This window comes from Chinchilla lanigera, unplaced genomic scaffold (assembly GCF_000276665.1).
Source record: "Chinchilla lanigera isolate Chin_1 unplaced genomic scaffold, ChiLan1.0 scaffold00079, whole genome shotgun sequence".
Lineage (NCBI taxonomy): Eukaryota > Metazoa > Chordata > Mammalia > Rodentia > Chinchillidae > Chinchilla > Chinchilla lanigera.
The window spans coordinates 10,283,696-10,301,008 of NW_004955480.1; the positions used below are offsets into that span (position 1 = coordinate 10,283,696).

At 35.8% G+C, this 17,313-nt stretch overlaps 1 protein-coding gene and 1 long non-coding RNA gene across 5 annotated transcripts in view; one reads left to right on the forward strand and one right to left on the reverse strand.

Moving 5' to 3' along the window:
- Rab28 (RAB28, member RAS oncogene family) overlaps nucleotides 1–17,313 on the forward strand; it is a 153,211-nt gene that overhangs the window by 62,885 nt on the left and 73,013 nt on the right. For all 4 annotated transcript variants that reach the window (XM_013503325.1, XM_005402540.2, XM_005402541.2 and 1 more), the window contains exon 4: nucleotides 5,146–5,275. In XM_013503325.1, the coding sequence (XP_013358779.1) occupies nucleotides 5,146–5,275 (130 nt within the window). The remainder of the gene's footprint in view (nucleotides 1–5,145; nucleotides 5,276–17,313) is intronic.
- LOC102022080 overlaps nucleotides 1–17,313 on the reverse strand; it is a 72,637-nt gene that overhangs the window by 42,477 nt on the left and 12,847 nt on the right. The gene's annotated exons all lie outside the window — the stretch shown is intronic.

The following is a 17,313-nucleotide window of genomic DNA, read 5'->3' on the forward strand; positions in this document are numbered from 1 at the left end:
CACTGAACTGCATCACCATTGCCTTTTAAATGTTGAGACAAAGTGTTGAAGTTACTAAATTGCTCAAGCTGGTCTCAAACTTGCACTCCTCTTGCCTCAGCTTCCCAGAGTGCTAGAATTATATCACCACACCCAGTATTTATCTTTTTATCATTTTGATAGCCATTCTGATATGTGTGAGGTGATATCTTACTGTATTTTTAATTTCCATTTTTCTGGTGATTAAAATGTTAAGCATTTTTTCCTATGTCTGTTGACCATTTGTATGTCTTCTTTTAAGAAATGTCTGTTCAGTTCCCTTGTCCATTAAATTTTTTTTTTCTTGCTGTTGACTTGTTTGAGTTATTTTTATGCTTCAGCCTCATCATGGATGTTTGGCTTCCAAGTATTTTCTTCCAAATTGTAGGGTGTCTCCACACTTGTCTCAGTTACTTTCTGTATTACTTAGACACAATACCTGACACACACCAATTAAAGGAGAGGTTTATTTTGGCTAGCAATCCAGTTCATAGTCAGCTGGCTCCAAAGCAGGACAGCATGGCACAGGGAAATGGGGGAGGAATAGCTGCTGATTTCATGGCAGACAGGAAGTAAAGAACAAAGGAAGGAGCAGGAAGGGAGGTGGACCCTTCTAGGTCCTGTCCACACAGAGTGACCCTTTTCTTCTGACCAAACCCTACCTCCTAACAGCAGGTCGGCAACACTGCCTGCATAATCCAATCATCAGGCTAATCACTGGCTTATGAACACAGGAGGCTTTAGGGGACAGTTTAGATCTAAAGCATAACAACACTTCTTTTGTTTTTTTGCTGTGCAGAAACATTTTAGTTGATATCATCCTACCCATTTTTGCTCAAATCTAAAACAAAAAATCATTGTCCAGACTAATGTCATGTACTTTTTCTTCTATATTTTCTTCTAGTAGTTTGGCAGTTTTTATTCTTTTGCTTAAGTTTTTAATCCACTTTGAGTGGACTTTTGTATGTGGTGTGAGATATGGGTTCAGTGTCATTCTTCTGCATGGGGATATCCAGTTTTTCAAACACCACTTATTGAAGAAGATTATCTTTTTTTTTTGGTAGTATATTCTTGACATTGTGAAAAATGAATTGATGGTCCATGCATGGTTAATTTCTGGGCTATTTTTTTTTCTACTGATGTTTCTGTTTTAAGTTTTGCCCAAGTTGTGCTGTTTTAATTAGTATAGGTTTACTGTATAATATTACATCCAGTAGGGTAATGCCTCCAGCTTTGTCCTTTTTGCTCATAATTACCTTGATTACTCAGGGTTTTTGGTGATACATTTCTTGTCTACATAGAACTTAGTTTCTGACTCTGTTTTCCTTCTCTCTGAAGAACCTTTTAAAATATTTCTTGCAGAGCAGATGTGCTGGTGACGAATTCCTTCAGTTTTTGTTTTTCTGAGTTTTTCTTTGGCATTACCTTCTGAAGGGCAGTTTGCTAGATGCAGAATTCTAGATTGGTTGTCCTCTTTCTGTCAACATTTTAAATATTTCACTCTGTTCTTATTTGCATGGTTTTCCTTTTTACTAATTAAGTTTATTGGTACATTTTAGGTATACATAATGATCACATTTGTCATAGGGAATTTATATCTGTACATGATATATCTTGATTCTTTTTTTTCTTATTCTCTTACCTACCCTCTAACCCCTTGTCGTCTCATGTACAAAAGTTTTGTTTCCATGTTTTTCCTTCTTCATTTTTTCTTTTTCTTTCCTTTCTTTTTTCCTCCCCCTTCCCTAGTACCCTTTCCCATTTGAACGTTTTCTTCTGATTTCACAATATTTATTATACATTTTGTTTCTTATGTACACTTTCAGTTTCTCACATGAGAAAAGCAATACGATACTTACGTGTGTGTCCAATTTATTTCACTTAAGAGTATGGTTCCAAGGTGCATCCATTTAGCTAGAAATGTCTCGGGCTTATCCTGCTTTATGGCAGAGTAGTAGTACATCATATAAAAAAAACCCACATCATCTTTATCCATTCATCAGTTGATAGGCGTCTGGGTGGTTTCCAAGATTTGGCTATTACAAACTGTGCAACTATAAACATGGATGTGGGTGTATCACTGTGTATGATTGTGTGGTTTTCCTATGAGAAATTTTAAAATTTTTACCCTGGTTCCTTTATTAATAAGATTTTTTTTCTTTTCTCTGGCTTCATTAGAGATTTTTAATTTTGTGTAGTTTAATTGTGTGGTATGCCTCCAGGTAGAGTTTTGGGAATTCTTCTAGGTATTCTCTGAGATTCTTGGTTTTGTTCTGTGGTCTTGTGTAATTACTTTTGGCAATTTCTTGGCCATTGATACTTCAGCTATTTCTTAAATGTAAGCCTGTTCTGCTATTCGTTATGTGCATGATGTATCACTTGGAATTGTCCCACACTGTTCTTTGACAAATTGTTTTATGCATTCCTTTTTCTTTTGCATTTTAGTTTCGGAAGTTTCTCTTGACCTAACTTTAAGCTCATTGATTCTTTCCTAGGCTATGTCTAATCCGTTAATGAGTACATAAAGACATTCCACATTTCTCTTACAATATTTTTGCTACCTAGCGTTCTATTTTTATTATTCCTGAGTTCTCATCATTCTATTTATATTAACATTCTATTTTATGTTTAGGGGACAGTTTAGATCTAAAGCATAACAATGCTTTAGATGTTCTTGAATGTTGTCTACCCTTTCCATTAGACCTCTTGATATCATGTTAATCAGTTCTGAAAAATTCTTTGTTTAGTAATTGTACAACCTGTGTTCTATCTGAACTTAGTTCTGATGCTTTTTTTTCTCAAACAATCTTTGGGAATGTCTTATATTTTCTGTTGAATTCTGGATATGATTAAATAATAAGAATTCAGGTAAATAGGCCTTTGTTGGGCAATTTTGTGTTGCTCTGGCCAGAGCTGTGTTGCATTTAATATGTGTATAGCTAGTTCTCAAGTTCCTCTACTGCTATTATTTTTTTCTCTTTATCTTTTTTGTATATTTTACTGAACTCTTAGCTTGAAGTTTGTGTCTTGCAGCTGTTTGAATTGTCATCAACTGCTGTTATACTGGGGCCCTGTTGAAGTTGTGGTAAAATGGGGAGAGAGGAAGAATTTTTTATTCTTATGAAAAGGTCTTAACATTTAGTGGGCGTGTGTCATTGGGCAGCGACCTTCATGGATGTACTTTGACTTCTCTTAATGAGACAGAATGGCTAGAGGAGAATGGAGTGGGGAGCTCTCCCTATTCTGTGGGATGTAAGGACCTGGGCATGTGTCACAGCATAACATTTTTCCTCTCTGTGCCAGAGTCATGAGAGGGATCTTTCTTGTCTCTTTACCAGATTCTTAAAGATAAAGCCATGAAAGTGTGAGGGTGACCCTGAGACCCTGGGCTACTAAAAGTTTCTTACTCTCAAACTTCCACAGCCTCTAGAAACTCGTTAAATTTTCCAATTAGATATTTCTACCATTTACTGCTCTAGGTAAGCAGATCTTAGTTGTCATTCTGTGGATTTGCCCTTCTCTGGATTGCAGAGTGGCGATTTACCCTGCAATCTCAATTCTCTAATGAGTCTTCCTAGTCATTTTCATTTTGCTCAGGGTTTTTCCTGTTGTAAGGACAGGTATGACTTCCAGTTCTTTACATGTGGGAGCTGAAACCGAACCTTTTAGAATTCCTTTTGTATTTCAATATTATTAGGTGTTTTTTAATCTTTCCATATATTTCCACATATTTTATATATTTACATATATTTTATCATATTCAGGTATTATCTTTGTTGGCATGAAGATTTTCATGTATTAATCAGTAGAATTCCAAAAATCTCAAAGCTTAGGTGTCATTGGTCTTTGCTTTATGTAATAAGTATAAGCTATGTAATTATGCTATGTAATTATGAGTCTTTTTTTTATTCAGAAGAATAATAACAAAAAATCCTGTGCAGTTGTATGTGCTTAATGTCTGTGCTTTTTTTCTTGCTGTGTGTGCCTGGGGGGAGGTGCTGGTGGTTGAACGTAGGACTTTGTGCATGCTAGATAAGCACTGTACCACTGTACTGCATGCTCCAGCCTTCTGACAAGATGTAGATATGCATCTCATGCATAGTATGTGCAAAAAAAGTGGTTGACTTTTCCCATTCTTTCAGAAGTAGACATGAATACCATTGTAGAGTTCAGACTTACATTTCTTGCAGAACTTAGTATTAAGTGTTTGACCACAAACTGGATGAGAATCAAGAATGTTATTTTTGTGTATGTATATACTCTTATTCTTCCCCCACAAAATAATGGGAGAAATGAAAAGGAATATGATATATAAGAGACAGGAAGCAATCCTTCTGTTATATTTGGCTCTGCTTAGACTCTTATTACAGTATCATGTCCAGTTTTACAGTGCTCATTTTAAAGAGGATGTCAAAAAACTATACATGGTGTGTCCTGGGAAGAATCAACAACTATGATTAAAGGCACAGAAAATAGGCCCTGTGAGGCAAGTTTAAGGAACTGAATTTGTTTACTCTGGAAAGCAGACAGTAAAGGAGTTACTTAACTATCTTCAAGTATATGAAGGGTTATTATAAGGAGCATACTCTCAAGTCGTTCTCCAAATGCACAGAGGACCAAAAGAGGAAATTGACATTTTATTTAAAGAAAATTGTGTTAAACACTTAAATTGACTATCAGGGGATGGCATGAAATATCCATTTTTGAAAATATTTAAGAAAACAGGCAGCAGATGGTTATTTATTGAAAAATTTAAATGTTTGACCTCACAAAAGTGAGAAGCAGGATTGTAGACTTTGCAGCCTTTTCTACTTTGGTGATAGAATTTTCTTACATTTGCTGCAAGTTATGAAGCAATATCTCATGTATCTTAATGGAAGCAATTTATAATTTTGATAAAATTATGTCTGACCTTGCATCTTAGTTGCTGGATGTGTTTTGAATGGAACCATTGAATATCATTTATTTGCTAGGAAGTAATTTAAATTGAAGTCAATTTGTATATAAAACTCCACATCTGTATTTTTATACCCTACCTGACATACTTGAAACATCATGTAAGAACGTTTATTATTAATATTTTTTCAAGTAGTACATTACAAAAATTCTGTAACTCTTTCATGACAGGGAATCCTCTTGGTATATGATATTACAAATTATCAAAGCTTTGAGAATTTAGAAGACTGGTATACTGTGGTGAAGAAAGTGAGTGAGGAGTCAGAGACTCAGCCACTGGTTGCGTTGGTGGGCAATAAAAGTAAGTGAGTACTATTTACTTATGTGAAGTTTATTTGCTGCTGTGGACAGAATGTTTGTGTCCCCCTGGTAATTTGTATGTTGAAGCTCGAAACCCCAGGATGATGGAAATTGGAGAAGGGACTTTAGGGAGGTAAGTAGCTCTTCCTTGAATGGGATTAATGCTTTTAGTAGAAGCGATGCCTTCTGCGAGAGATGATCTCTTTCTCTACTGCGGGAGAATATCAGAAGAAGGTGGCCATCTATAAACAGGGAAGAGGGCATTCACCAGACACTGAATCTACTGGCACCTTGATCTTGGACTTCTTAGTCTCTGGAATTGTGAGAAACAATGTTATTTAGGCCATCAGTCTGTGGTATTTTGTTATAGTGGCTAGATCAAAGAATTTACTAAGACATTTGCCTGTTCTATATTTTTTATTCCTGAGAAAAACATCTGATATTTGGAAACAGTTTTTTTTTTTTTTTTTTTTTTGAGCTGCTTCCAAATTGGGTTGAACAAATTGAAATGAAAGTTCTGATGGGTATATACAATCTTTTCAATAACTTTTTTCCATAAATGATATCTGTTCTTCGAATTTCATAAATGATATCTGTTCTTACATTACATTTTGAGAAACACCTTGTAGATGTGTGTTAAACCCCTCATTTCAGGGGTTAGAGTGTGGTAAAGACCTACCTGCATGGAATCTATACTGTTCCATAACTGTTGTGATGCTTTCTCTGTCATAACTACTTTACTACTTCTGACCAGTTCATGTGAAGATAAGTTCCGTTCTGGCGGTGTATGTTTTGGCTTCCCATGGGCTAAGGAAGAAGCACGGACTGTTAACGGCAGCACAGCTGTAGATTTTATGATACTGCATTGCAGTGTCAGCTCTGTCCCAGAGGCTTTGAGACACATTTCATCAAATGATCTTTAGTCTAGAGAAGGAACCAAAGTCTTTGTGGAATTTTGTATGCATTGCTTCTTGCTCCCATCTCTTACATATCCCCTTTTTTGAATTTTTGTGCTTTGTCCTAAAATACAGACGATTTTGTAAGGATATATTAAAAGGAGGAGCAGTAAAAAAATGTGGATAACTAATTTTTGAGATTTGTTTTTGGTTATGATATATAGCACATAAAAATCATAAAGTTCAACTCAGTATTGGGCTGCTGTCTGGTTCATAATCTTGCACTGCAGTAACTTCTGAAAGGAGACATTAATAAAGGTTTACAAATGATGAAATTGTATGATATGACCTAATAGTCTGCAGCTCATTTTGGGTCAACAGAAGAGAAAATGAATTCAAAGTATACCATGGAGGATTTAGGTCAGGAATTGTTTCCTGAATACAAGAATTGTTAAATCAATACCCATGGATACTGTCAAGAGAATTATCTTTTCCAAAGTTCTTTAAACATAGCATATGATTTTTTTTCCCCCTATAATTGTTTAGGAAATAACATGTCCTAAAGGGCCAAACGAAGATTTGGACATTACGTGGTTTTGCACACTGGGATGAACTTTTACTAAAGCTAAGCTTTAATTTAAAACCATTACAAAATAGGTATGAATGTCATTTCTCTGAAGAGCTAGAAACACTGGTTTTCTCCCAAGAAAACTGTTACAAATCACAAAATGGTATTCCTTGGGATGAAATAGTAGTTTTTATTTTTAAAGGTTTAATTAAATTTTACTTATCTGTTTTATAAGCAGTTTTAAAAATAAGATGCTTTTCAGTTTATTGAAAGCTCCCTTTACCCATCACAAGTTTGGATGAGCTGATGTTCTGTTTCTGGGCACAGCTTTTCATTTAGGTAGGTCATTTCTTAGTTGTCATGTTATAAAAGCATTGGTTCATACGGTGATTGAATTTCTGCCTGTTGGATGTTTCCCATCACCTTGTGGGGAATTATTGAGGGGGTGGGGAATTGGCATTTGTTTTCATTCTTTTCAGAATATAATCTAACCACCACCTGAGATAATAGTGTAGCAGTACATAATTATATCCTTTATGTTACATGTTTATGGTGTCCTGTGAGGTATCCACCATTGAACACAGTCAAAAACAGAATATCAGACTAGAGGAGCTATTGGACTGTGCTGGTGGTACCATTCCCCAGATTGGAAAAATCAGTATTTAAATTTTTGCAGAAAATTAATACAGTGTTGTGTTTGACATTGAATAGTATAAAAGTCAAGATTTTTTTTCACTTTGACTTAGCTACAACTCCTTTCTTACATGTATTTATAATATTCTCTTTAGAATGAGATCGTATAGCAGAGTATATAGTCACATAGAATGTTATTTATGTAAAATGAACAGATTATAGATGAACAGTTTCCTGGATATTATTTGGTGCATAATCTGTCACTGGCCCAGTTTCATGGGATCATATAATGAAAGATGCGTCTGTAGTTAAACCTATTAGGGCTTTAACTCTGAGTCTCCTGAATATTTTACAGTTTATTTCCATACTGATGCTGTATTAGTATAATATAGCAATATGTACTCATTCTCTCTTTGGGGATATAAATTCATAAAGGTGTCTTATAATAGTAAGATTTACACAGGTGTCTTACACTCATTCAAAGCAAGTGAAACTTGATGGAAAGAGATCTGAAACTGGATTATGCTTAGTATCTAAACATAGTCATCCTCTGCTTAGATGTTTTAAAATTCACCCTTGTGTCCTACTTCAACTTAAATAGAAAGCATATGTCAACAACAAATATGTGTAGTCTGTGAATGTATTAACAGCAGTACTCAACTGTAGCTAAATTTAGTGGAAGGAAAATATGTGTATGAATTTATTACATACTATGAGCAGGTTATGTGATTATTTGCTTTTTTTTTTTTGTACTAGGAATTAAACCAAGGCCTTGTACTTTCCAGGCAGGTGCTATACCACTGAGCTACATCCCCAGCCCTGATTATTTGCTTTTTATTAAAAATGTTAAACTCAAAAATGTGGGCAGAGGATAGGGAATAGTCTGATACAAAGATGAATTAAGTTTTTATTTTATGGAAGGTTAAGTTTTATTATGTTTAAATGTCAGGAGTAAATGGAGCAAGTTCATGAAACAGCCAGGAAAGAAGAAACTTGGACAGAATAATTTGTGTTAGTACATAATTATTTCAGTATACAACAGTTAAAATCCTACAGTAATTACAATAAATTATTTTTTTCTTTTTTTTTTTTTTTTTTTTTTTGGTACCGGGAACCGAACTCACGACCTTGCGCGTGCCAGGCAGGCGCTTTGCCGCTGAGCTAAATCCCCAGCTCCAAATTATTTTTTTCCATCGTCTATTGTGAAAGTCTACCAGAAATTAGTGATAGTTCTTTGTATGATTTAGGATATTAAGTGACATATTGAGTAGTAGTTAAGATTACAGTGCTTTGGATTTAGATGCACTTTATTTAGAAATCCTGTTGTTTTACACAGCAGAAGTGTGACATCAGAGAAGTTACTTTACATGTTTAAATCTTAATTTCCCTTACCTGGAAATGAGAGTAATCATCTGTTTGTTAAAGCTGGTTAAAAATTAAATGAGATCTTTCATGAAAATCACTGACCATGTGGCTGAATACCTGTAAACATTCAATAATGTTTATTATTATTAATCATAATAGTCCTTTAAAAGTACTGAGTATGCTTAGCCTCAATTTGAATGATCATAAATGACAAATTGTAGAGCTGAAATAAATGTTTCCTGAAACTAGCTGGGAGGAAATGGTTCCTAGAGAATTCCCTTGTCACTCTCTTGTTTCTTTGCTTTTTATTTTTTTGCCAGATTGATAGTTTTCATACTATATTTTGAATAGTTTTTTGTTGCTAGCTATGCGTATTAAGACAGCTATTGTTAATTTGCTCAGAGATGAGCCAGAGAAAGTTCTTAAGAAGTGATTAGAATCTGCCACCCCAGGTGTTAATTTTATTCTTTTTCTCTGCCATATTCTGTTATTCTAAATATTGGACTACCTTTTCTTTGGATTATCTGACTAGTGAGGTTAATATATACAGTTATGTCCAAACCTTGGAAAGTCATACTTTTAGTTGATGAGATAAACAGGAAATTCCTGGTAGGGAAATTCCCTCCTTCCTTCCTTCCTTCCTTCCGATAGGGACTCACTACATAGTTCAGGTTGGTCTTGAACTCACTCTGCTGGTCTTGAACTGTGAGCCATGCTCCTGTCTCAGCCTCCCATGTGCTGGGATTAACAGGCACGCACCACCAAGCCTGGCCTGATAGGGAGATTTCAAAATGGAAAAGAGGTTAACTTATCTCCTTATTCTGTACGTATCCGATGTTCATCTGAGATGTAGTGATCTCTGTAACCTCATGTGGACCACAGATTCTGCCATATATGCACCTGGAAACAGCTATATTGCCCTGTGAGGCTACTTCTGAATCTACCAGGCCTAACACCTGGTTTCCTGGCTTGAAAGTCTTGCTCTTCCAGCAGTGGGGCACTCTCACTGGATCAAAGCCTGCGCTGCAGAGCCTTCGGGATGCTGAGTTTATGTCCACTTGAGGTCTTTTCATGGGTGAACCTGGCCATGGCCTCGCGTGCCTCTGTCACCTCTCATGTCAGCTGCCCTAGTGTCCTCCTGACTGGCTTCCTGCTCCTCCCTGTGTTCTTCTACAGTCTGGCTCCCAAGTGACAAATCATGTTATGTGATTCTTCCTCTTAAAATCACTTAACATTTTTTCATCGTGTTTAGAATGAAAACCAAACTCCTCATCCAAGTGTACCTGGTCTTGGTGACCTGGCTCTTACCTCTATCTCATCTTCTATGTACTTCCTTGCCTATATGCACAAGGTTTGTTGGTCTTTTTTTTTCTGCTCCTAGAACATTCTCAGTTCATTTGTACATCAGAGTTTTTTTCTTTGAGTTTTTCTCTTTTCCCTCTGACTTTTTCTTTATCTCCATTGTGTCATTTTTATCTCATCTTAAATTTCGTCTTCTTGAAGTTGCTTTTCTTACCAATTCTGAATGAGCTGGCCAGTCCGTTTTGGAAGGTCAGTATATTTCAGGTATGTGCATAGTCTCATTGCCGTCTTAGGGGATCCACTCAGACTGCTTCAGAGCTCAGGGGAGTCTAAGGACAACCGAGGACGTGACCCTGCTTGTCTAGTGTAGGTGCAAGTGGGATTCAGTCATGTAACCATGACTTAGCACAGGTAAACATGCATGCGCTGGTTATGGCACTGTGTAAGAATGTAAATATGCGGTAACAACCTGTATAAGAATTATACAATAAAGGCACAGGCAGCTCTCTTGCATTCTGGCTCTGGCTTTCTGCTTTGTGCTGCCTGCTGTTGCTGATGCCTTGCATATGTGCGTTCTTTAACCTTGGGTCCTCATCTGTGAAAATCTCCCTTGGGCAGCATCAAGGGAGACACCATCTGATACTGTTTTTGGTTTGTTTTTCCCCACTAAAATCTAAACTTTATGAAATCTAAGTACTTCATCATGTAGAATCTTGGCTGAATGAATGCTGAATGAACAGGTAAAAGTCTTTTTATGAAGACTGTTTAGATGAGAAGTGTCATTGTAAAATGTTGTATGTCTGTTAATGTTTCCCTCCTTTTATCTTTAAAATAAAAAAAAAAAATAAATTAAAAAAAAATAGATGAGAAGTGTCTATGGCCCAGAATGTTTTGTACAGGGAAGATCATTTTCTTAATGAGGAAAATGTATATTAAATATGTATAAGGAGTCTATTAAGTGGCCTTCAGGCCTAACTGGTCCACTGAATCCCACCCTCATGAATGTCGGTGGGAGTTTCTCAGGAAGTATATCATAGCTAGATTATCATGGATCATTGTTGAAATAAAATGTCATAGATTTTTTTTTTTTTTCAGTACTGGGAATTGAACTCATGACCTTGCACTTGCCAGGCAGGTGCTGTGCCACTGAGCTAAATCCCCAGCCCCAAAATATGATAGATTTTATGTCAAGATTTTAGTTTAAAAAGTATTTAAAAACCAAATAGTCCATAAAGGATTGCTTCTTTTTCTAACATTTGACTTTTACATAATAAGGGTAGGCATGGTGGCACACGCCTATAATCCTAGCACTTGGGAGGCTGAAGCAAGATGATTACTGCAAATTTGAGACCAGGCTGGGCTACATAGTGAGTTTAAGGCCAGCGTAAACTACACAGTGAGACCCTGTCTACAAAAAAAAAAAAAAATTACTTATAGACTTTTACATAATGTTGGAAACCTACCCTTTTTTATTTACAAACCTTTTATCTGTAATTTAAAAAGTCAGATATGCACTGAAGTAGTTTTAATTTTTCTTCAGTGTTTCAGATGAAGGTTAATCAAATATAATGAAACTGTAGGAATATTAATTTTTTAAAGATTAATTTTAAATTTAGTCCATGTTTTATAACAACATGTCATTTTGGCTTTTCATTTTGTTATTTTCTATTTTTAATCTGTTGTGCCTTTCTATTATCTGATCCATCAGCTGGTTTCCTCCCTGACTAGCTAACATTCTCAGTTGGATAGATTGTAAACAGAATTAACCGGGGTTGCATAGGAGCTGCCCTCTTTTTGATTTATAGCTTCTTAGTTAGTGGAGGGGTGGTGGTTATCAGTAACTTGTATTGGGGGTAGGAATTATCATGCTCCAGTAGAGAGTGGATGGATGAATGATTTCTACTCTTAAAGATATTAACCAGATCCTTTTCCAAATAAAGACTAATAACTCAGATTTTTAAACAATCTTCATGACAGATGAGGGCATAGAGAAGAGTGCATCAACACTAATTAACAATGCGGAGTGTATATTCTTCTTAACAGTGATTGATCGTTCTTGGAGTACTATCTCTGTCCAGGAAGTGATGTTTTACATTGAGAAGTTTAAAGGTTACATTTTAATGTACCCTGTAAGTTATGTTCCTGAACTTAGTGGAAATGTACTGGTAAAACAAGTAAATTTTAACTTGAAAATTTTATTGATGCACTCAATAAAATTATCACAGGGCTTTTAAAAGACTGTTCTTTTTTCTCAGTAATAGAGGAATACAAGAAATGGCTATATGTCAAATTTGAAAACTTCCTTAGAATTTACATAAAAGTGTTTGCCTATACTGTGACTCTTCTGAGTCTTCAAAAGTTATTTTATCTAGAGAGTAGAAATATGAAGCTATTAAACAGATAAAATTTAATTTGATTCTTATCTTGAAGGTTTCGTATCAGCTCCTATAAAATTTATCGCTTGCAGTATTATACCCATGTGAAAAAGGCATTGTTACCAATGTAGGAGAGCTGTAAATTATAAGGAATAAACAACTCTTTTGAAGAATTGAAAGTTCATTCTGTTTATACACTCTAATTTCTGTTTCTTTTCCCATTTCTTCTGTTACTTTGTTTCTTTTTTGTCTTGGAGAGTAGTAATCCCTTAGTAGCAGACCCACGTGTCCTTTTCTTCAGATGGGCAAATGTTTCTGTTTTTTGCTTCTATTTTGTTTCTTCTTTTTTATGTCTCTGGACCTATGAAGTTTTCCCAGACCTGTGGTTATGTACTTACTGGAAGACACTGGCAGCGTTTCTATGTACTGAATGAGAAAGTATTTTAGTATGTTTGCAAAGTTACTCTCTCAGAAGAGTATGTATATTCTGCTGCACCTAGGACACACTGATAGCATCTCAGGTTTAAGTGGTTAAATAACATCTCCTAGTCAAATGTGTAAATTTGCCCTCAGATGGGCATTGTGACTGGTAGTTGTTAGGGAAGAAAATATCAAATGGGTGCTATTTTATAACATTTGTCAAAAACTTTTTCACCTAATCGTTGTTGCAGTGGTGTTACTGCATTATTGTATAGCTAACCTTTTTAGACGGCACTATAATTAACCTAAGAAGTACTACAGTTTTTGTGGTTTTATTGCCTTTGGTTTTGGAGGAATTGTGTAAGCATTTGTTCATAACAGTCTGTTTATATCTTTTCTATTCATATTTATCAAAGTAGAGAAGGCTTGTTAAATTTATTAAATATTCAATGACTAGTAAAAGAAAATAGCTATAAAAACAGATTTTGTGAAGGGAGGATTTGAAATTGTTATTAATTTAAGCATATTGCAATTATTGTAATTGGTATTTGTAGAGACTATAAAAGGAGCACTAGACTAGGGAGGGGAAAAGTTCAGCTTTTCTGTTGTTGCTGTTACTATTTGCTCTAGCTGTGTGACTTGGACAGTTTAACCATTTAGATCATCCTTGTCCGTGAAAGGAGGGGATTGTAGTGAGTAATAATACCTAAGCACTTCCACTTCTAAAATTTGATGACACAAACCATACTTAGTTGTAAGATAGTTGGATTGAACATATTTACTGCCATACAGTTTTAGGAAAGTTTTAAAATAAAACTTAGGTTGAAACTTGTCTTTTTTGCAGTGATATCTCTTGCTCAGTTTATTATTCTGCTATTAGATTGTTAAAAAATCACATTTCTGTGTACGTATGTAGATAATAATGGTGATTTATATGTAAATAATAATAAATCTAGGTAAGATTTATTGAATTCTTAGTGTTTGGTAGGGACATCTCAGAAATATGGCCAATTTTAGAGAGTTTTAGGGGGCTATAAAACTAGCAGTTTAAAAAGTCTTAAATTATTTTTGAGCTTATAATTTAAGTGATTTTCATTTTATATTACATATTTTTTTCAAATTCTAAATGAATGTTCAGTTTCTTTTTCTTTCTTTCTTTCTTTCTTTCTTTCTTTCTTTCTTTCTTTCTTTCTTTCTTTTTTTTGTTTTTTGTTTTTTGTTTTCAGTATAGAGCCTTGCATGGTAGGTAAGCATTCTACCACAGAGCTGTATCCCCATCCTAAATGTCTAGTTTTGCAGCATAAATAAAGCAGTTCAACAGATACTTTGTTTCTTTGCTTTTTAATTACCTGTTCTCTATTCTTCATTCAACAAATACTGATTGAGCACATACCGGCCTAGGTTTTAGGTATATAGACATGTACAAGCAAAAATCCTTGCCCTCATCTAGCTGTGTTGCCTTGGGGAAGAAAGGCAATAAAGTAAAACATATGTCAGATGCTAAGAACTTCTATAGAGATAGAAGAAACAGGAACGGGAGAAAAAGAAAGTTTGGAGGATTGTGTTTAGTTTTTCTATGATAGATGGGAAGATGCCTTAGATGTCATGAGAGCACAGAAGTAAAGGAGAGAGAATCATAGATGAGTTATAGCCAAGTGGAGGGAAATAGTAGATGCAAACACTTCGAGGTAGGATTTTGTTTCTGTTTGCTGTGGGGATCACAAAGGTATGTACAGCAGTGTGTGCCTGTGTGTGTGTGTGTGTGTGTGCGCGTGTGCGCGCACGTGCATGTGGTTATGTAGGGAATGGAGACTTACATTGCATAGGAGATGAAGTTAAGTGGTAAAGAGAGAAGGATCTAGGAACAGGCCAGATCAAGGAAGACATGATAAGCTACTTACGGTCTTCGAATTCTTACCCTGAGATGGAAAGATCCTGAGAGTTTTAAGTAAAATTGAAATGGTTTAATTTGTATTTGAAAAGGATTAGTAGAGCTCTTGTTTTGAGAATACACTAAGATGGTTTAAGAGTGGAAGTGGACCAGATTTCAGAGACATTTGACATAATTCAGATGAGCAGCAGAGGTGGTATGGACCAGGGAAAGGATAGAAAAGACAATGAGAAATAGTTTACTTCTGTGTATATTTAAAGGTGAGGCTGATGGATTTTCTCATAGGTTGATTTTGTGCTAAGACTCTTGGGTTAAACATCTGGAAAACTGAAGTTTCATTTACTGAGATGAGGAGGACTGTGGAAGCATAAGTTTGGGAGAGTATCAAAAGTTTGGTTTTAGATATACTAAATTTGAGATGCATATTAGGCAGCTATGTGGAGATTTTAGTTTTTTTTATGTGGAGATTTTAGAAGGTACATTGGATATAGGGATCTGGAATGCAGGATAAGTGTGGTCTAGAGATAAAAGTTGTAGTCAATAGCATGTGGATAATATTTATTTATTAAGTTTATTAATATAACTTACGTATATATAAAGATCATGTTCGTCATAGTGTGGGTGGTGTGCAAACCTGTGAGTTGGAGTGAACTTTACCACAGAAGAGTGTAAATAGAGAAAGGGCCTGATTTCTGTTGTCAGTTTGACTGGATTAAGAGACTCCTGGGATTGTAATTGGATAGTGAGGCATTGAACTCCACAGTAAATAAATCCACTGATGATCGTAGTTGAGCGTGCCATTAGAAGGTGGGGGCAGTTGGAGGAGGTGGGCCAAGGGAGTGCCTTTTTAGGGTGTATCTCTCACTGGTGCTCTCTCCCTGTGGTCTTATTTCTGGCTGCTGTGAAGTGAGCACATACCGGCCTAGGTTTGCTTTACCACGCGCTTCTGCCATTGCTGCTCCTGCCTTGAAGCCAACTGAGGATGGACCGAACCCTCTGAACCTGTGCGCCAAATTAAACCTGTCCTCCTTTACATTGTGAGCGTTGAGTATTTTTATCCCAATTATGGGAAAACGGAGCAACACACAGTCCGAAAAGTAAGCATTGAGTTACATCCACGTTTTAAGAGTTTACATCAGAAGGGAATTGAAATATGGCAGGCAGCAGTAGGAGGAAAATAAGGAGCGTGAAGTATTCGGGAAGCCAAATGGAAAGGTGTTCTAAAGACAAGAGGTGAGTGATCAGTAGATGAGGACTGAAAATGGTTATTAGACTCAGCGTTGTGGAGGTTACTGGTGGTGATCTTCGAAAGCAGATTCATTGAAGTGTGGTGGGTGTGAAAGTCGATTAGAGTCAGGGTGAGAGAGAAGAGAAGAAGTGCAGACAAGAATAGAAGCAACATGTATGGAGTGCTGCTGTAAAAGGTAGTTGGTAGTGGAGCAGAATCTGTAGGAAATGTGAGTTAGCATTCTTTTTTTTTAAGGGTGGGAGATACTACAGCATGCTTTATGCTGATGGGACTTAGAGAAAGCAGGTGGGGGCAGGGGAGACTGGGAACACCTGATATAAAATGCGTGCCTTTTAATAGTTATTGAACTTGTTTCATTTTAAAATGTGGTTTTGAGTCAGCTCTATACCTTTTTCTGCAGTTTATTGCATTGATCCAGATTTACGGAGAAGGGAGAAATGAGGAGTCTTAGTCTTTCCTACTTTCTGAAGTAAATGAACAAATAGAAACAGGCTGTGATAGATAGTTTTATCAGTAGTTTTAAATGGTTCTTAACTTCTTTTATAACCTGTGGTTATTCTGAAAAAGTCAGCTTGTCATGATTTTTCTTTGGGGTTCAACAGGTGTTGTGTGATTGTGCTGTATGGAGGTAGGGTGTTTTGCCTGTTCACTGATGTTGCTCCAGTACTGAGCTCAGTCCTTGGCTCATGAAAAGTGCTGAGTAAATAGTTGTTATATGGACAATTAGAAAATTAATTTTCTGTCTATAAAAGATGGAACTACAGATCTTTTCAGATAATAGAGTTAAAATAGAATAGTACTCAAGGGATCCAAAATCTAACTCTTTTGAGTGCTGACATGACACCACAAATAGAAAATTCCACACTATGAAGGTTCATTTCATGCAGAAAATAATTAAAAATGTGGTATAGAATTACCTTCAAGATGTGTGTATATGTTGTATATGAAGCATAAATGAGTTTTGTGTTTACACTTTTGGATATTATCCCCTAGAGATGCCATATGTACTGTATATCCAGATATTTCAAATGCCCCATCCCAAATCTCAAATACTTTGGTCCCAAGCATTTTGTTTTTTTTTGATTTTAAAAATAAAAGAACGAAAATATTAACAGACAGACAACATTTTACAAAATAGCAAAGGAACAGTACAGACAGTACAGAGTTACAAACAAAGTGGTAGGAAATTAATGCTTATATTACATATTGATATCTTCAAAGTGGTTTCTCATGAAAACAGATATAGACATGCAATGCTGATCAACCAAGGACTCAATGACAGTTTCTTTCAGCAAAGAAAGACAAGACAGTAGAACAGCCATGTTGAGTATCCTGCATAT